The sequence below is a fragment of the Bombus pascuorum genome, chromosome 1 (assembly GCF_905332965.1).
Source record: "Bombus pascuorum chromosome 1, iyBomPasc1.1, whole genome shotgun sequence".
Classification (NCBI taxonomy): domain Eukaryota; kingdom Metazoa; phylum Arthropoda; class Insecta; order Hymenoptera; family Apidae; genus Bombus; species Bombus pascuorum.
Genome location: NC_083488.1, coordinates 20,792,862 through 20,810,156, shown reverse-complemented (window position 1 = coordinate 20,810,156; position 17,295 = coordinate 20,792,862). Strand labels below are relative to the sequence as shown.

At 31.0% G+C, this 17,295-nt stretch overlaps 1 protein-coding gene across 6 annotated transcripts in view; it reads right to left on the bottom strand.

Annotated features, from left to right (window-relative positions):
* Positions 1–480: 480 nt before the first annotated feature.
* LOC132908058 (potassium voltage-gated channel subfamily KQT member 1) overlaps positions 481–17,295 on the bottom strand; it is an 88,813-nt gene continuing 71,998 nt past the window's right edge. For all 6 annotated transcript variants that reach the window (XM_060961633.1, XM_060961643.1, XM_060961654.1 and 3 more), the window contains one exon: positions 481–16,738. In XM_060961633.1, coding sequence (XP_060817616.1) covers positions 16,637–16,738 — 102 coding nt within the window. In that variant the 3' untranslated portion in view covers positions 481–16,636. The remainder of the gene's footprint in view (positions 16,739–17,295) is intronic.

Genomic DNA, 17,295 nt, shown 5'->3' with positions numbered 1-17,295 from the left:
ATGTATGCAAGACAAAGAGAACACAAGTATATTCCTTCACGTCTTTTCTTATCTTCTACATATTGTATATCTTCTACCTGTATATTGGTAGTGAGATCTAAATTTCTTCATTTCCTAATATGGCTTTTCCCAATTCAAATGTATTTTTAAATAGTCGAAACCAAATTCAATAAAACATAAATTTTTTTATCGAAGTAATATATATTTCTGTATATTATAATTCAAAATCGTCTGTATATTACGTAGACACAATTCTGTTGGGACAGGGAACAAATGAAGTACACTAAAGAATAGTAGATATAGTATATTCAACTTCAACTAATTTCTCATAATAATAATAAAAATAAAAAAAATAATAATGATAATAATAATAATAATGATAATGATAATAATAATAACAATCGTGGTGGTAGTAGCAGTAGTAGTAGCAGTACCAGTCGTAGTAGTAGTAGTAGTAGTAGTAACAGTGGTAGTAGTAGGAATAGTGGTAATAATAATAATGATGATGATGATGATGATGATGATGATGATGATGATGATGATGATGATGATGGTGATGATGATGATGACGACGATGGCGACGACGACGACGACGAATGACGACGACGACGACGACGACGATGATAATGATGATTGTGGTGGTGGTGGTGATGATGATGATGATGATGATGATGATGATAACAATAACAATAATAATAACAATAACAATAATAATAACAATAATAATAATAATAATAATAATAATAATAATAATAATAATAATAAAATAATAATAATAATGATGATATACATATGTATAGTCGTATAGACAATACCGGCGCAAATGTACAATATTTGAGAGATCGATTAATTACGCATAATTCATGTTAAAATAGTATTAGCGCTTACATGTACATATATAATATAATAACCGCAACACATACATCATACATTGGTTCATCCGTCATTTACCATTTTTCCATCACTTCTTTTTTCTTTTTTCCTCATTTCGAGTTTTCGTCGCTCGTTTCTAAGAAACGATCAATTCACTCGAATATCTTTCGTTTTCATTTTTTTATTTTTATCGTTTTTATGCTTCACAAAAAAATGTCGGAGGATGGACCGCGAAAAAAATATATATGTAGTTGTACAAGCTCGACTAATTAAGTTACTTTAAGATCTAAGAGTGACGCTTGAATTCTTGACAACGCGCTAACCAAGTTCATTTTCGCTTTTTCTTCTTTTTTTTTTTTTTACTTGTTTGTTTGTTAATTGGAAGGACACTTGCAAAATATCTTTGCCGCGGAGAAGATCAATCGCGTTTGATCATGAGTGTCGAGAATCGTTACACACCTTTCTGCTGAATCAGTCGATAAAACAGATTGATCGACGAAAATCGATCGCCTTAATATTATTGTAAAATCGACTATTTATTACTTTTGCCTTTGTTGGTATCCCACTTTTAGACTGGCTGTATCGTAAGAGTAGTTTTACGCAAATGTTGTTGTAAATATTTAATTTGTCGTGCAACAAAGTTATATCAAAGTGTTTCGGATTTTAAATAAGTTATTTTATGATATTTTAGGTTTTAAAATATACGATTGTGTAATATTATTTAAATTTTATGGCTATTTAAACATTCAGTTGTATCGTTTCTAGAAATGTTCATGAAGAAATATCTCGTGAATACGTTTTATAGAAATTTGTTTATAATTGTTTACGAAGCATGCCGTTAGCTGCATTTATGGACGAATAAATGTTGTATAAATATCTCCTTTCTTTCACCGAATATTGCTACAGACTTAGTACACTTCTTGCAGACAGTTTAAAAGTTATTTATTAAAAGTCTATTGCACAAACTGCTAAAGACCTGTGTAGTAAGGATACTGCAATCATTGCGTTTTTGAAAGAAAGCTTAAACAGCTACTCTATGAACAATTCCTTAAAAAATATACCTTGGTTGAAATTATACTGATTGGACTATTTGTTTTCGACTAAATCGTTTAGTTTAGAGACTATCCGTACGTTATTTTTATTTCCTTCGGCGTATAAATTGAGAGTTCAAAGAAATTTTCGCAATATACTGCGATACATATCGATAACATAAATTAAAACCATTACTCACATTGGCTAATATTAAATTTATTATTACAAAGAGAAAATAAAACTTGTGAGATATTATAATAAATTTACAAGAATAAGGGACTCTTATATTAATATTACAATTAGACAATACAATGAATATTTTCCCGATCTTTTAATAACATTCGTTCAAACACAAATTTCTAGATTTTATAAATATTTCAAATTAATAATATATAATCAAATACATGATTGAAACAGTTCTTCCAAAATAAACGATTTCATCGTGAAGCATGAGGAGTTGGATATTTTTATATAAATCGGCAAGTCCGGTACCTACGAATTTACAAATATGCCCAGTCGATTTCCGCGGCAGACTATAGTTTAATTGCTCTTGAAATAAATACATATGTATTTGTAACAAGTCATCTTTGCCTATTTACACTTATGCATGTATTATAATACAATTATGAGTATTGATAGGTAGTACGCCTTATACAGATATACCTGTATAATTATATTTTTCAGAACCATATAGTGCGCTATCTAATACAAGGATTGCTCTGATTTCCTTTGATTTCTAACGTACGAAAAAAAAAGGATATTATATATATTAAGCATAAAGTTCTTTCAGCTGAAGCTATTTTCTAATTTCGCGCGTAAATTTATATCCTAATCTTAAAGGCGGTTCAAACGCTATTTACATTTTTAACATTGAATTCGGCACAGATCACCTGTATAGTTAAAAAATAGTGTATAGTTAATAAAGAAGATAAAAGAAGTCACAGAACCAACAGTAACTTTACGTTATTATTTATAACAGTTTCACTTGTCTATTAATCTCGTTTTTCTTCTCTTAAGTCTATCTAGTTAACAAGTTTTTCAATTATATTCCTCAATTATATTTGTAATTACGATTTACAATGTCACCTATTTGTATACATTAAATCATAAAATTTGATACTAGTTAGTTATCTACGAACTATTATTTGATAACAGTAAATTAAGAATTCTCTTATCAAATGTTTTCTGGTTAGTAAAACAAATGCAAGGGAATGCACACGATATGGTATTCACCGTCGTATCAAGATTTTTATCAAAACCTCGCGCCAGGTTGAACACGTTAAACTATCAACGAACTATATAGTATTCTTAACGATTCTAGTATCAAGAGCACTAAAATCGAAGAGTATTGCTGGATTTGTTATTTAAATTGATTTACAAAGCGGGCACCGTTGTATCATGGATCGTTACGTTCAGTTTCTCTAACTTCTTGCTTTGAATTATTCTCACATTGCCATTTTCTTTAAGTAAACAGCGATGATTCATATTTTTTGAAAATTGCTTCAAAGTCTGGAATTACTTTTATCGAATAATTATTGCGTTAAAAAGGGTGTTTTTTTTATATGCAATTTAAAAATTTTACATTGAAAGTAGACTATGAACTTCCAAGAAAACAAAAGATACGAGTTTACAGACGCAATGGATCAATGATATAAGAATATTTTGTTTATTTATATTTCTAATTACTATCGTTTCCAAAATAATAAAACGAAACATTTTAGAAGATTTAGATTGAAAATTTTCATGGAAAGAAATCCCAAGACTTGTCAAGTTATAAAGAAATATTGTACTAAATCGTTAACTCAAGTGTACGAACGAACGTGTGTACAGGAATATTTTAAATAAAAGTACACGTGTAATTACATGAATTAATTTTATAAACTTAAACTTTCTCCTCGTATACCATTTTTTCACCTTCGAATATTCGAAATCAGCCACCGTTAAAGATCTTGGCCCCACTTTTACTGGATAAAGCACGTGTTTTTAAGAAACATACAAAACAGAGATACGATCACCGGAATAGATTCCAATATCTTCGAAGTAATATTTTAATTACGTCCTCGCAATAATGGTCGACCGACAATTTTTCGAACGTAGAAAAAGACACACAGCCAGTGCAAAAGTTGGACAAACTACAGCGTACAGGTTGAATTGCCGATTATATTTTTCAATACGTCGATCTCTGTATTTATCGATTACGATTTATCGGTACAGCGATAGTATAGTCTATTTTATATTGCACAGACTGTTAAAACGAATAATGTTGCTCAAGAACCTTTCGAGATTTGATTCTTAAAGTTTATGTACATCATATTATACAAATATTTGGTGATGTGCCATTGGAACGAGTTTAGTAATTTGACAATGTGTCTGTATCACAACATATCGCTCTGCAATATTATTAAATCCCTTGGAACGTTCGTGTTAATACTTAGTTATACATTTGATCGTAAATATTCCGTCTTGTATTATAGCTTGCTTAATCTACCTTCATTTTAAATATGATTCGATTTACAAATAATCCTAGAATTTCTTCGATATTAAATGTCTAATTTCGGATAGCTTCGACATTATTTATACAAATTACCGTATATCGTATTAAATATTAGTGCGAACTTCCCAGAGGATCCATCGATTGTTTTACGAGTTCTCATAACGCCACTCTTGGGCAACACAATTCGCTCGAAACGTCTGTATTTGTTATAGTAACCATAGTGTAAGTAAGTACATGCCATGTATTTACAGTAGAAGGAGTTAAAAAACCAAATGACGAGAATTCATTTTTATTTTTCCAATGATACTTCCAATGATATCTCACGCTATTACACGATTTCCAAGTTTTGTCTGTTACAGTGCTCTGATTTTTATGATCCTTTAACAAAATATAGATATCATGCAATAGCGGAAAAGCACGCGTAGCTTATTGCAATATCTCAATATCGCTAAACAAATAAATGATGATTCGATTTCTTTGTAAATAAATTCTTTTAATCCTGCTACGATTTCTGAGTATTTATATGCCAATTTCGGATCTGTTTCAGCAAACTAGACAAATTTCAATATAAAATACAAATCTGAAATTGCTCTTATCGACGATTTGTTTCACAATTTCCTTAAACTTAAGAAACCTTTTTAACATTACAAGACACGATTGGACAAAAAATGGCGAAAAGGTCGCAAGCAGGGTTAATATACATAGCCATTTTTTCGAAGAATTTATCATTTAGCTTTCCAACTCTTCAAGTACGATCTTAAAGATAGTTTTGCGTGATCGTTAAGTATAATCGTAATTGATAGTCACGTTAGATAGCTCGTTTATTCGATAACTATAATAGAGAGTAGTAGTAAAAACACAGCGCGTGTCAGATCGATCGCGGAAATCGGATTGCTTTTAAAGATTTCCGTGATTGTTCCAACCATTTAACGTTAAAAAGTCAACAGTATTGTCGACGAGCTACTATTAGCAGATAGTAGAGGCAACTACGGTGATATGATTGAGTTTCGTTTATCTCGTTTCCGTAGCTTCAAAAGATTCGATCGTGAACCCTTCTCGCGATTATTTTACTTTCTTTCTTTTCTTTCGCTCGCAACGAATACGTTTCCTGCATCGCAAAATTGTTCAGCTACTTTCATTTCCGACCTTATTTCTAATCGATTTGAGAGTCGCGAATACATTTACAAGTTCCTCCAAGAAAATCCGATCGAGCGTGGATTTTACATTGAAGTTTGTTTAAAAACTGAAAGTAGATATTCGATTTTCGTTGGTACGATTAAATTTGATTCTACTGTAATGAAAAATTAATTGTGATTAATTTACATAAAATTTGATTTCATATATGGAAATAGGATTTAGTATCCATTTCGGTCAAGTAGGTCCTGTCTCATGATCGTTCGGAAATATAGAGTAAATTGTGTCTTTTCTTCTTTCTTTTGTTTGATTTTATCTTTCTCTTGTTTTATTTTATCCAGTGTATAAAATCACATGCATCTTTGTAATTATGGTACACGTCGAATTCGCTTTGACGATTGGAAGAAATCATCCTTCGTGTATCAGGTTCCTTTCCTTTTCTATAATTTAAAACACATTTTGATGCACTAGATTTCATCTACACATAAAAATACAAGAAACGTGAAACCAGGACAATACAGGAAACGTACTGATCCTTGATCCGAAAGTATCACGATTGAGGATAAAAGGAGATTATTTCAACATTGGTTAACCATCACAACAAATGGTATCTTTGCTTAAACTTTTGGACTATGTTGTTAGTTACTATCACTTTGTGCGTTCGTACCAATGTATATTTAATTAAAGAGACAACAAGATTCATTATAGTAACAACGCAAGTTTAGCTGTTCGATTTTACATGATCGAGGCATGAGACTAAAAAAATGGAAATTACCTATCTAGTAGACGTAGAAGCATCCGTAGCGTAATTCTGTAATTAAGCGATTATTGCTTTCGATTTCGTTGCTGATATATCAAAACTATCGAGGCATATGTTAATGAACCTGACAAACATTGCATTCTAATGAAGTTTTTAATAATCTATTATCTATCTCAGTGCGTTATAGATAATTGTAGGTACCTTTTCGAATACACAGTAATTTCTTCATTTAAGAAATTTTATATTCATGAAGCTTTTTAATTAATTGTTCGTGACACTAACGGATCAAGGACATACGAAATCACGTTCGTATCGATAAAGACAGAATGAATAAGGATTAAAAGTAATTGTTTTTAAAGATACAGCACTATGTGGACAAGTACACAATAAATAGCTACGTTCCATTGTACGAGCAAAGTATTACAATTCTGACAAATTTTTGCGTTTTCTTACATATATTTTATCGAATGGATATATAAAACAAAGCACCAGTTATTTATATAATAAAATCATTACCATATTTATTTGTCGAATTTTCTACTTAATTTCTTAATATTAGTGTTCAAAGAAAAGTTGATTTGTTAGAAACTTATGGAATGTTTTCCGGGAGACTTGTAAAATAAAAATAATTAAGGAATTACGTTAGCAAACGTTTCGCGATTTTTGTTATAACATCGTACGAACTGAGACAACAAGAATAAATTTACTTTTACAAAAATATGAATTTACGAAATATAAGATTCGGTGTGATTCAATAGTCTTCACTTGCTGGTTTAGTATACAAACCTTTACATGTCATAATTTTCAAATTTCTAAATCTAGCGAGTAATCGAAACTCTATAAATTTTATATTTCATGTACATACTACAGAGAATCTATACTAAGAAGAATTAATCTACGACATAAACATCATTTTGCAAAACGATGTTCTTTCCATACAATTTACTGTTAAAGTTTAATTTTATTTCGAAAATGCCACTGAAACAAAAGACCAATTTTAGGTGCAATAAATAATTGAAAATATTGGAATTCTGCGAATATTCTTGTGTTTTGATCATTATGGCTGCTCCATTTTCGAATTATATTTTCGAACAATTTCCAACACGATCCAAGCTTTTGAAGCTAGACCACGCCAGTCGTGAGGCGAACTTAATTTGAAAAATATAATTTAATAGAAAGCTCAAATTATATTAAATTCGTTCTGTAACAAAACATTTTTAGGTCCATCCCTGTGTAGGACGCGATATTGCAATTATCTAGCGTAACACGTAGCAAGAATTATGATCTGCTTATTTATCACTTTATTCTCTAGCGAGATTGATTGTGACGCGATGTAAAAACGCGAAGTACTTTCGAACTTTCGTGAACTAATTAAAAATAAACGATATAAGATTTCAAATTAAATAATTTCACAAACAAAACTTCTGAGATGTTTCTAGACGAAATAAGTAGAATTAATTTTTTTGGGTCAAATTCTCAGTGGCGTACGCTATAATTTTGTCAAAAGCAATAACAACAGTTAACGCTAATTATTGTTTGTTGTTTTGATACTGAGTTATGAGGATTTACAAGAAACGACGTTTCAGTATTGCTCGCTTCATTTCCTCTACAAGATTTGTTACTTTTCGTTCGATAGCAACAAGTATATATGTAATTTCACAACATTTGTTACTGTGATTACGTTTAAATTGAAAACTAGAAAAAAGAAACTACCATTATTTCTAACTATCATAAAAGTCTTAAAGATCCAATAGCATGTTTTATTTTAGAAATTGCGAGCAAATAGAGACTAATTGAAAGAATGAAACTGGTTCGTTTCTGCTAAGAGAAAGGAAAGAATTTCGACTAAAGGTCATCACACGTTCTAATTGCGAACTGCAAGAACTTTTGCAAAATTTGTTGAAATTTTAATTCGTAAATTTAATCTTTTCCCCGTTTATACACGCTACGATGCCATTTTAACACATTGCGTACGGAACTATGTTTCTTAAATTTCTTTTCCGAAAATTTTGAAAAAAGCTTTGATCGTAATTCATATAAAGTATGTGTGTAAAGGTTTGCAATATAAGAATATTATATGAAAGTATTGAAAAGTATTGAGAAAAGAATATTGTATAAAAATTATTTTTTGTCGTATTGCAGTATATGTATTAATATTATTGTGGGCGTATCATAAGATCGAATGATCAAACGATACACCCAATTTGAAGAAAATACGATTAAAATATCTCATTGATAGTTCATTGGAAACTATGAAGAGTAGTATACTATACAAATGTATATACAAATGGTTTTCAAATCCACTGTAATTTTAATCAATCTTTCTCGGCTTTCAAAAACGAGAATTTGTTGAAAAACAAAAAATTTTATTATATAACTATAATTAGACAGTTAGTTTGTAAATGTTAGTTCACTCTCCTTTTTTTTTTTTTTTTTATTAGAATTAAATTCTTTTTTAATACCAGCTGTCTAATGAAGGTCAACGGTATTTCAACTTGCTACTATGCCATTGTTTAATTTGATTTGCGTGTGATTATTGAATAACGTCAACATTTCCATTATGTGAAATCGATTTAGAATTAAATATGCAGTGTAAAATTTAAATATTGCAAGATCAGTACGCAATGTATTAATATCGTAATTATCGTATTATGTTGGATTATAACTCGCGTAATACGAGTACATCCGAGATATCTTAAAACCACGATTTTAACGCTTTGCGCTCAATTTTCTAATTGTACTATATAATCTTTTTTATAATTTTCTTTTTCATCTAGAAATATGCATTCATTAAATGTCTTTTCCTTCGTTGAAAATAAACTCGGAAGAACCCGAGGATATGAACAAAGCGCGAACATACAACATTGTTGTTTATTCAATTGTTAATTCCTCAGTGAAATGAATTTCTGTTTTAAACCGCAGTGGAGATTACATTTCCTGTGGATATCACATTTTTTCTACGTTTAATTTGAAATTCATTCTTTGCAAAACCGAGAGGCAACGTGTTAAATAAAAGTTACATTCCATCTCGTTTCAACCGAATATTCGCGAATAATTTTGTAAAATTATACGAAGCAAAAGCGTCTATGTACATGTATATCTATTTATACGTTTTACGATATATACGTTACACGTACACTATTAACAATCGTATTACATGTATTTTCGGCCGATTCGCGAACACTACTTGCCTTCCAAGATCCTCGCCATAAATGTTCTACAATTTTTAACAAAGCTATAAATACAACATATCAACCATGTAAAAGTTGTAAAACATTATCACGACTGTGATAATATATTTTTTTATACGTATCCTTTATAACATTTCTTTACAATTCGCAAAAATTGTCTCTCTATGCTCGGAGTATATAACGAGAAACATGTTGAATTTTGCAAACGAAGATGCAACCTACTTATCAAGCACATTTATGGTAAAGATTTGTAGACGATTTGATTAAAAAATAATTGGGAAAGTTTTCCTGATTTCACATGATTTTTAAGATTGAAGTTTAAGATAATTTTTATTTCTTTTTCTTATGCTTTTTTTTATCTTCTTTCTTTTCTTTAATCACTATGGTTTTGATGAGCGTCGATTAATACTACTTTCCTATATGAATAAACATGATAATATTTATGCGCAATTTGATTTTATTCGAAGTCTCTTAAATGTTTTCTATTGTAATTAGCAGACATTACGGTGGTCCAGTTAAAATGTTGTACAACGAAAATAAGATATACCGTTGTGAGTATAATTTTTGGACGCTTCGATTGCCTGTGTTTCGATACTTCTTTTTGTATAAATTCAGATAAAATTCTTCATATTAACCCTCATGACTGGAATATTAGATAAATAACGTGACAACAAAGTGAAAATGAAATTATATCGTTATTTACTAGTACATACTTGTAAATTATTCAAGAGATATATGTTCAGAAAAGGAGGCCGTATGAGATAGATGGCTAATTCACGTGGAAAGCTAAAAATTTACACAGAACCATCGTTATCAATCCTGGACAATGTTGACATTTTATTGCTTTTATCAAGTAACTGAAATAAATAGAATTGTGTAATAAATACTTATAAAGTATATTATACCGATCCATGTTTCAACTGAAAATTAAACAATATGAAAACCATTGATAATTTATAACGCTTTGCTTTTCATATTATCGTAAAAAATGTCATACAAATTTAAACGTTTTAGTTTCTTCTTTGTATGGTTTACGTTATAGAAAAGAGAGAAGGAAAAGCTTAATAAAAAACATACATATAAAATTATCTTTGTATGTTTGTCAGATTTCTCAAGTTATTGAAATTTTACTCAATTTGGAAATTATTGGAATGTCAAATAAAAATCTACCCAGTACCTATCTAGTACGGGTTCTCATTGTGATCCAAGAACGTACCTCGAGTTTCATCCCTTAAAATTCGTCACTTATGAAACGATTTTCAAGTATGACTTTTTCAGTTTAAACTTAACACGATTCTTTCCCGTTGTTCTCCCGAGATTATCAGTTAGTTAACTTATAATAAATGTTCCCAGAGTATTCTCATAGAATCGAAAAGTTGTGTCTTCCAACATTGATTATTAATCATCGTTCACAAAGAGATTCTATCGGAAAACGAAATCGTTAATGTTTATATACTCTTTACGCGCGTATTCACATTATTGATTGTCTCTACTTGTGGTCGGCAATATAATAATCGAGTGATTTTTAAAATTCATAAACTCTTAAAGCGTTCTCTTGAAACGATCGATTGAACCGATTCGTTTTTAGGATTAATGACATAAAAGTTACGAGATCCTAAAAAACGTTTCTCGTTGAATTTTCATCAATGCAAAAAATAATCTGGGTAGTATGGGAGCATTATTATCATAATATTTTTTTGTTTATATTGCATGAATAAAAAATTAGATTGCATCCTCAAAACTTTTGCAGCAATATTATTTTCGAACGATATTTGTATCCTCTTAAACAATAATTTCTTCGCGTATTTTTCATAAAATATTCCACCCATAAAACACAAGAATTGCACGCATACCTCCCTATTTCTGATTACTTTTTTAATTGCAATATTTAACAATTCTTTTGCAGCATAACGCGTCTTTTTCAAATATTTTTCATCGTCATATGAAAGCATGAAGATTGTTGCGTACAGAGATATTGCTATTTAAGAATTGCTTTCAAGATTTAACTTCACACTCCTTTCGTACAATTTTCTCATTTCTTCCCCATAATCTTGTCTCTGTGAATTATTATTTACACATGTTTATTTATGAATTATTAACTTGCTTTATTCTTATTTGTATACTTATCCAACGAGAAACGTTTCATTGTCAGGGACGAAAGAGACTAACGTCGAGCGACTTTGCATTACGAAATTGAAAAATTCGTGCTGTACCTTCGGAGCGTACCTACATATATGTATATATTGCCATTATAATATAGTTTAATAGTCCTACTATATCGCCTACGTTATTTATAACGCTATCTTATACCTAATTCTATCGTTGATATTATTAATTAGTTGCGTTATAGTGGAGTTAGTCGAGTGAGAGGCACCATAGAATCTTTATATCGTACGATCTTAATACGTTGGAGCGCGTTTTACAGAGTATTTTTCCGTTTTCTTCGAAGTGTAGCGACGTTTTCGAAGCTACTTACAAACCGAGAAATCTACCACAATGTCAATAAATCGAATTATGATCATAAAAGTAAGCATTACATAACTTAATAATTATTAATGGTACATTTACGATCGATTGACTAGAATATGTTCGTCTTAATTAGGCAACTTATATATTACAATTAGATAGTCAACTATAAAAGAACGAAAACTCTTTAACAACATATATTTTACAATTTTTCTTCGTTATCCTACTAATTTTATCATCCGAAATAATATTTTTACATCTACAAATTTTTATATATCCAATTACATTCGAGAAATCACTTTCTTTGAAAAATTTTTAATGATACTAAAAAGATACTCGATTCAAAAATACTCCTAAAAAGCTGCTTCGTTTAAGTTTCTCTATTCTCGCTATATATTCATATGATATTCATATGTACGTATTTATATATATATATATATATACAGAATTGCGTTACGTTAGACTCTAATAATAACATAGTGAAGACGATAGATATATTCAGTGCAATATTTCGCCCGATTATGTACGTAATCCTAGTTATCAAGAAACTGGTCCTTCCCGCACAGAGATCGATTAAACTGAAAAATTTTCGTGCATTTCCAAAGCACACGTGCGTTTCAAAGAAACTATCCGCAGAAGATGCCGATTTGTTTTACCATTCGAATGTATAACGATATCCTCTCTTTCTTGTTGGTTTAATTAAATTCAAACCGAAATGATCGAGTATGAAAGAATTGATTTATCACAGATTCATTTACTGTATCTTTGAACATGGATACGTCGCTTGAAATCTTGAACTCAAAGATTTTTATGAAGATTTCTTCTTTTTTAATTATAGGATATAAATTATTATTATGTTCGAATCAATATTTTAATCACTTTTAAGCGAAACAAGACCACTTTATTTTGTTAGCCAAACTTTTGATTTAAATTACGCTTATCAAATAAAAAATATTATCAAATACTTAAAAACTTATCAAATATCAAATAAAAAAAGTAATAATTATTATTATTATAATTAATTAGTAAATTGCAATAGAAATAGAAAAAAGAAGCAACGAAGATGAGTACTGTACAAAAAAGAAGAGATGCTCTATAATTATTTCATCTTTTTGAAACTTATTTGAGTTCTAATTATTGTTTAAATGATGAGCTCAGGATTTTCATAGTCATAAATAAAATATAACCTTTATGTTCCTTTACACTCGAATGGTCATTGAAAAATGAATAATAGACAGAAAAATGCTTCTTGTACGGCATACGTACGCACGCACACGTCTAGAATCGCTTAGAAATTAGACGTGAATTTATATATAATATTTTACGGTGTCAGTAACATTACAATTCGTTATATGCCATATTCGATAGCCTACGTAGAAAATATAAATGTATTTATACATGCAGAATATAATTCGAATTTCTTTTTCTCTTTCTCTTTTTATTTTTATTTCTGCAATATTTCCACTACCGCTATTCTTTCGTCTTCTGCGTTCAAATGCACAATCCTTCGTGCGTTCACGAGCAACATCGATATAAGATATTCGTGGCATGATATAAATATCTGAGATTGTACAAATATGTTAGAAAATGTATTGAATAAAATGTTTTGGATATTTGGACGTTCTTAATCTGAGATTTGTAAGGCAATAATTCTCTAATGTCTCTAACAGAGACAAAAAGATTCAATGAAAGTTACAATTAAGAAAATTAAATATCCATCAGTTTATATTGTTCTCTTATATATTTTCTGTCGTGTTTCAGAACAGTTTTTGTATATAAGATGGTGCCGAGAAAACTTACTTCATTCTATTACAGTTTGAGTCTGCGAAAACCAAATATTTGTCAGTAAATCACGACTATGAATGTTGGAAAGCAATTCGAAATAAATATTTTAAATGATTAAACCATTAAATTTTACGACAGATTTTACGACAATTTATGATAAATGATAATGTTTTTCATAATTTCCTGCATAGTTTTTATATTAAAACATATTCGCACAAAACTTGCGGAGTGAATTAAAAACCACGAACACCCTATATAGCTACCAATTCTACATTTGCATCAAAGATCATTTAGGAGAAGATGATATTTCAACGATTTCAAAGTATAGATATATATACATGTATAACATTTTCACGTAGTCCGGCAAAGTTTGCGTTAGAAATCGAGGAAAAATAAAGAGAAAGAAAGAGATAGCGAGAGGGAGGGAGAAAAATGTTCGTTTCGAGCAAAAGTATGTATAGAACTCGACATCGCGTTTCTGTACAATGCGTGTTCCCGCTTATCGTCCACGCGTACACGCGGCTATACCTCGATTCCCTTCTAACTAGCCTAGCAACAAGTTTTGTAAAGTTCGTGATTAATTTTAAGGCTTAATAATTGATCATTATTACCAGCAGAGACTAGAAGTTGTATCTGTATGTGTATATACACAAGCACACATGCACGCGCGCAAACACACAATGTATATAATAATAAGTATATTATTCTATATATATATAATATATGTATATAAGCCTATTTATAGAGATATATCTTGTCTAGGAAGTTTCTCTTTATTTGCTTATTGTTCCTCTCTATTATTCCTAGTTGGCCCAAGTGATGTTCCCAATACGTTTGCGTACGTTTCTCCGGCGTATCGTCCCACGTAGCTCTTTTGAAGAAGCTTCTTCTATCTTCGGTTTTTTTTATTTTAACACTTCCCCTACTCCGATTACCAACTTTCTTATCACGTTTCTTTATAAAACACATATTTCGATAAATTCTTCAATGTTCACCTGCAGATCCGATTAATCCGACTCGTTCGGAATTTCGATCTCTTGGTTACATCGTGCGACGCGAAGAAACGCCGATCAGCCGAAGATCGACGTAGTGAATCGATTAAATCTCCATTAACACCAACGAAGAATCTTCTATACCTTTTTTCTATTTTTATCTTTTTTTTTTAATTCTCTTTATTTTACTTAGTTTTTCGTTTATTTTCTCATTTCCAACGTTTCTAACGCTTCTATCGGCTTGGCAATCATTCCTCGTTCGTGCAAAGAGAATTATCGTTTCTGTGCGTTTAGCGTGATCGTTTCGCGAAGGCTATTTTCCGAGGACCATTGATCCTGCCTAGCGGAAGTATCCAAGTGACAACGTTTTCATCTTCAGTGAGCTTTCGTTCCCATCGACTCATACCAATTTTCAATCCCTTTAAATGTGAACCGATTTCTTCCGGGAGAAGCGCGTTCTCTGGGCTGGGGAAAGCGAGTTCTTTGAATCTTTGGTGTTCTTTTTCTCCTTTGTCTATCAACGAGGTGCGAACGAGTTTAAAGGAAACGATATCTTCCATTCTTTTTCCCTTCTTTTCCGAGTTTCTAACGTTCTTTCTTCTTCCCTTTTTCTTCTTGTTCTAAACGAATTCTGTATGATCTGATTTTGTGAATGCTTTGCTTCGATTCAACTCTATTCGTTTACTTACAGTCCATGTCACGAGTCATTGAAAATTAAAGCAATTTGTAGAGTTTGAAGTAATGGACTTATCAAAGCTTCACTGATTCGATTGTAACTTCTTTTCTGTGTATAATCTATATTCTTTTCGATCTTTATTTCGTAAACGTACTTTGTTTTCGGATTTATTCGGATTTATGTATTCGGATTTATTATTAAAAAATAAAACAAATTGTAGTTTCGTTCTATTAATCATTGCATCTTATTTCCCTTTTTTCTTTTTAGACAGATATTCTTATCAATTTTATCTTCAAAGTAATTTTAACTAATCACAATTCTGACGTTCACGTTATATTACATTTATTTATCTTGATGTTTTCACAATTCATATCAATTATATTCCAATAACAAGCAACAGATTATTTATTTACTCTTATTTAGTCAACATACACCATCTCCAAAATAAATCCAAGTTTGTTTTTACAACTACCAATTGAATGTTTAAAGACAGATTCATTCCCCCTTTAATTCACTGTATCTTCTTGAATCGCGCCTTAATTAGCCAATCAATCAACTAATCTATCTTTTTCATTTATTTCACAGCTTTCATTTCTATCAGCGGTTCTTTGCTGAAATTACTTTAAACCTTCGCTACCTTGAATGCATCCACCATTTCCTTTCACCCACGCCATTCATCGCTTTTTCCCATACTTTTTTTCAAATTCTTTACGATTCATCATTTCTTTCAATGCTCTTCCAAATCCTTCGCGATTCATCGCTTCTTTCAATATCCACCCAAATTCGTCACTCCTTCCGGTGGTCTTCGAAATCCTTGACGCGATTTATCACTTATTTCGATACTTCTCCACTCCCCCGCGATTCATCACTTACATCGATATCTTTTCGATTCTTCGCGATTCGTCACTTCTTCTTATATCCTTTCATCAATGGCGACAACAGTAAGGAAAGATGGGAAAAGAAAGAAGAAAAAGAAAATAAATAGGAGAATAATCCGATAAAACTGTCCGCGCCTGCAGTTTCCTTTGAACGTTATCTCCACCTCGGTTCGTGACGCGAGAAGTCTCACGAATCAGTAAATATGTGCCGTGCTCGAGGGCTATCGGAGACATCGATTCAGCCGCTTTTGCTGAGCATGTTCGAGGCGACGCTGGTTATGGTAACACGGGGCAAAGTCCACGGGATTGCCGGTGATCGCGAAACAGATGGCACGAGCTCGCCGGGGGCTTTCTGTTACACGTCGTCCTCTATACTCCTCAGAGGTATTTGTTGCTTTTGTGCAACTGCGTTCAGCACGTAGACCAGCTGGTCCAATTTCTTGTCTATCACGGACAACTGCGGACAGAAATGGTTTCCATATAAGAATCAATCTTCTCACTGTGGCGCTTTGGATAGAAAAATCTCTGCCTTTCGACCTGAGATAGTTCCTTTTGGACTTCTATTTTCTTCCTTCCTTTTCCTTTTTTTTTCTTTTCGTTTAATTTTATTTCTCAAGGAGAGAAGATTAATAGATCAAGTTTGTCGAGACGAAGAATAGGTAAGAAAACGGTTTGTGTGCTTAATTCGTTTTCACTTATAAAGGGATGTTTTATATTTTTATATTCTTTGCTTTATATTTTGTTTCTCCTTATTGTTAAATCGTGCAACGAGGTAGAAATTCTGAGAAGGAATCGATCGATGATTTTACATTCGGTTAAATACCATTTACTGAGAATGTTATGACGGATTTAATCAAAGGAGACGATTAATAACATAATTCTTAGATTTCGTCGAAAAATACAAGGAAAAGATAGTTCCATCCAAAAGTTGTAACGAAAATCGTTATTAATTTTAAAGCTTCCCTCGAACAATCTTAAAAAGAGGAAGGGAAAAGAACAATGAAAATTTCAATT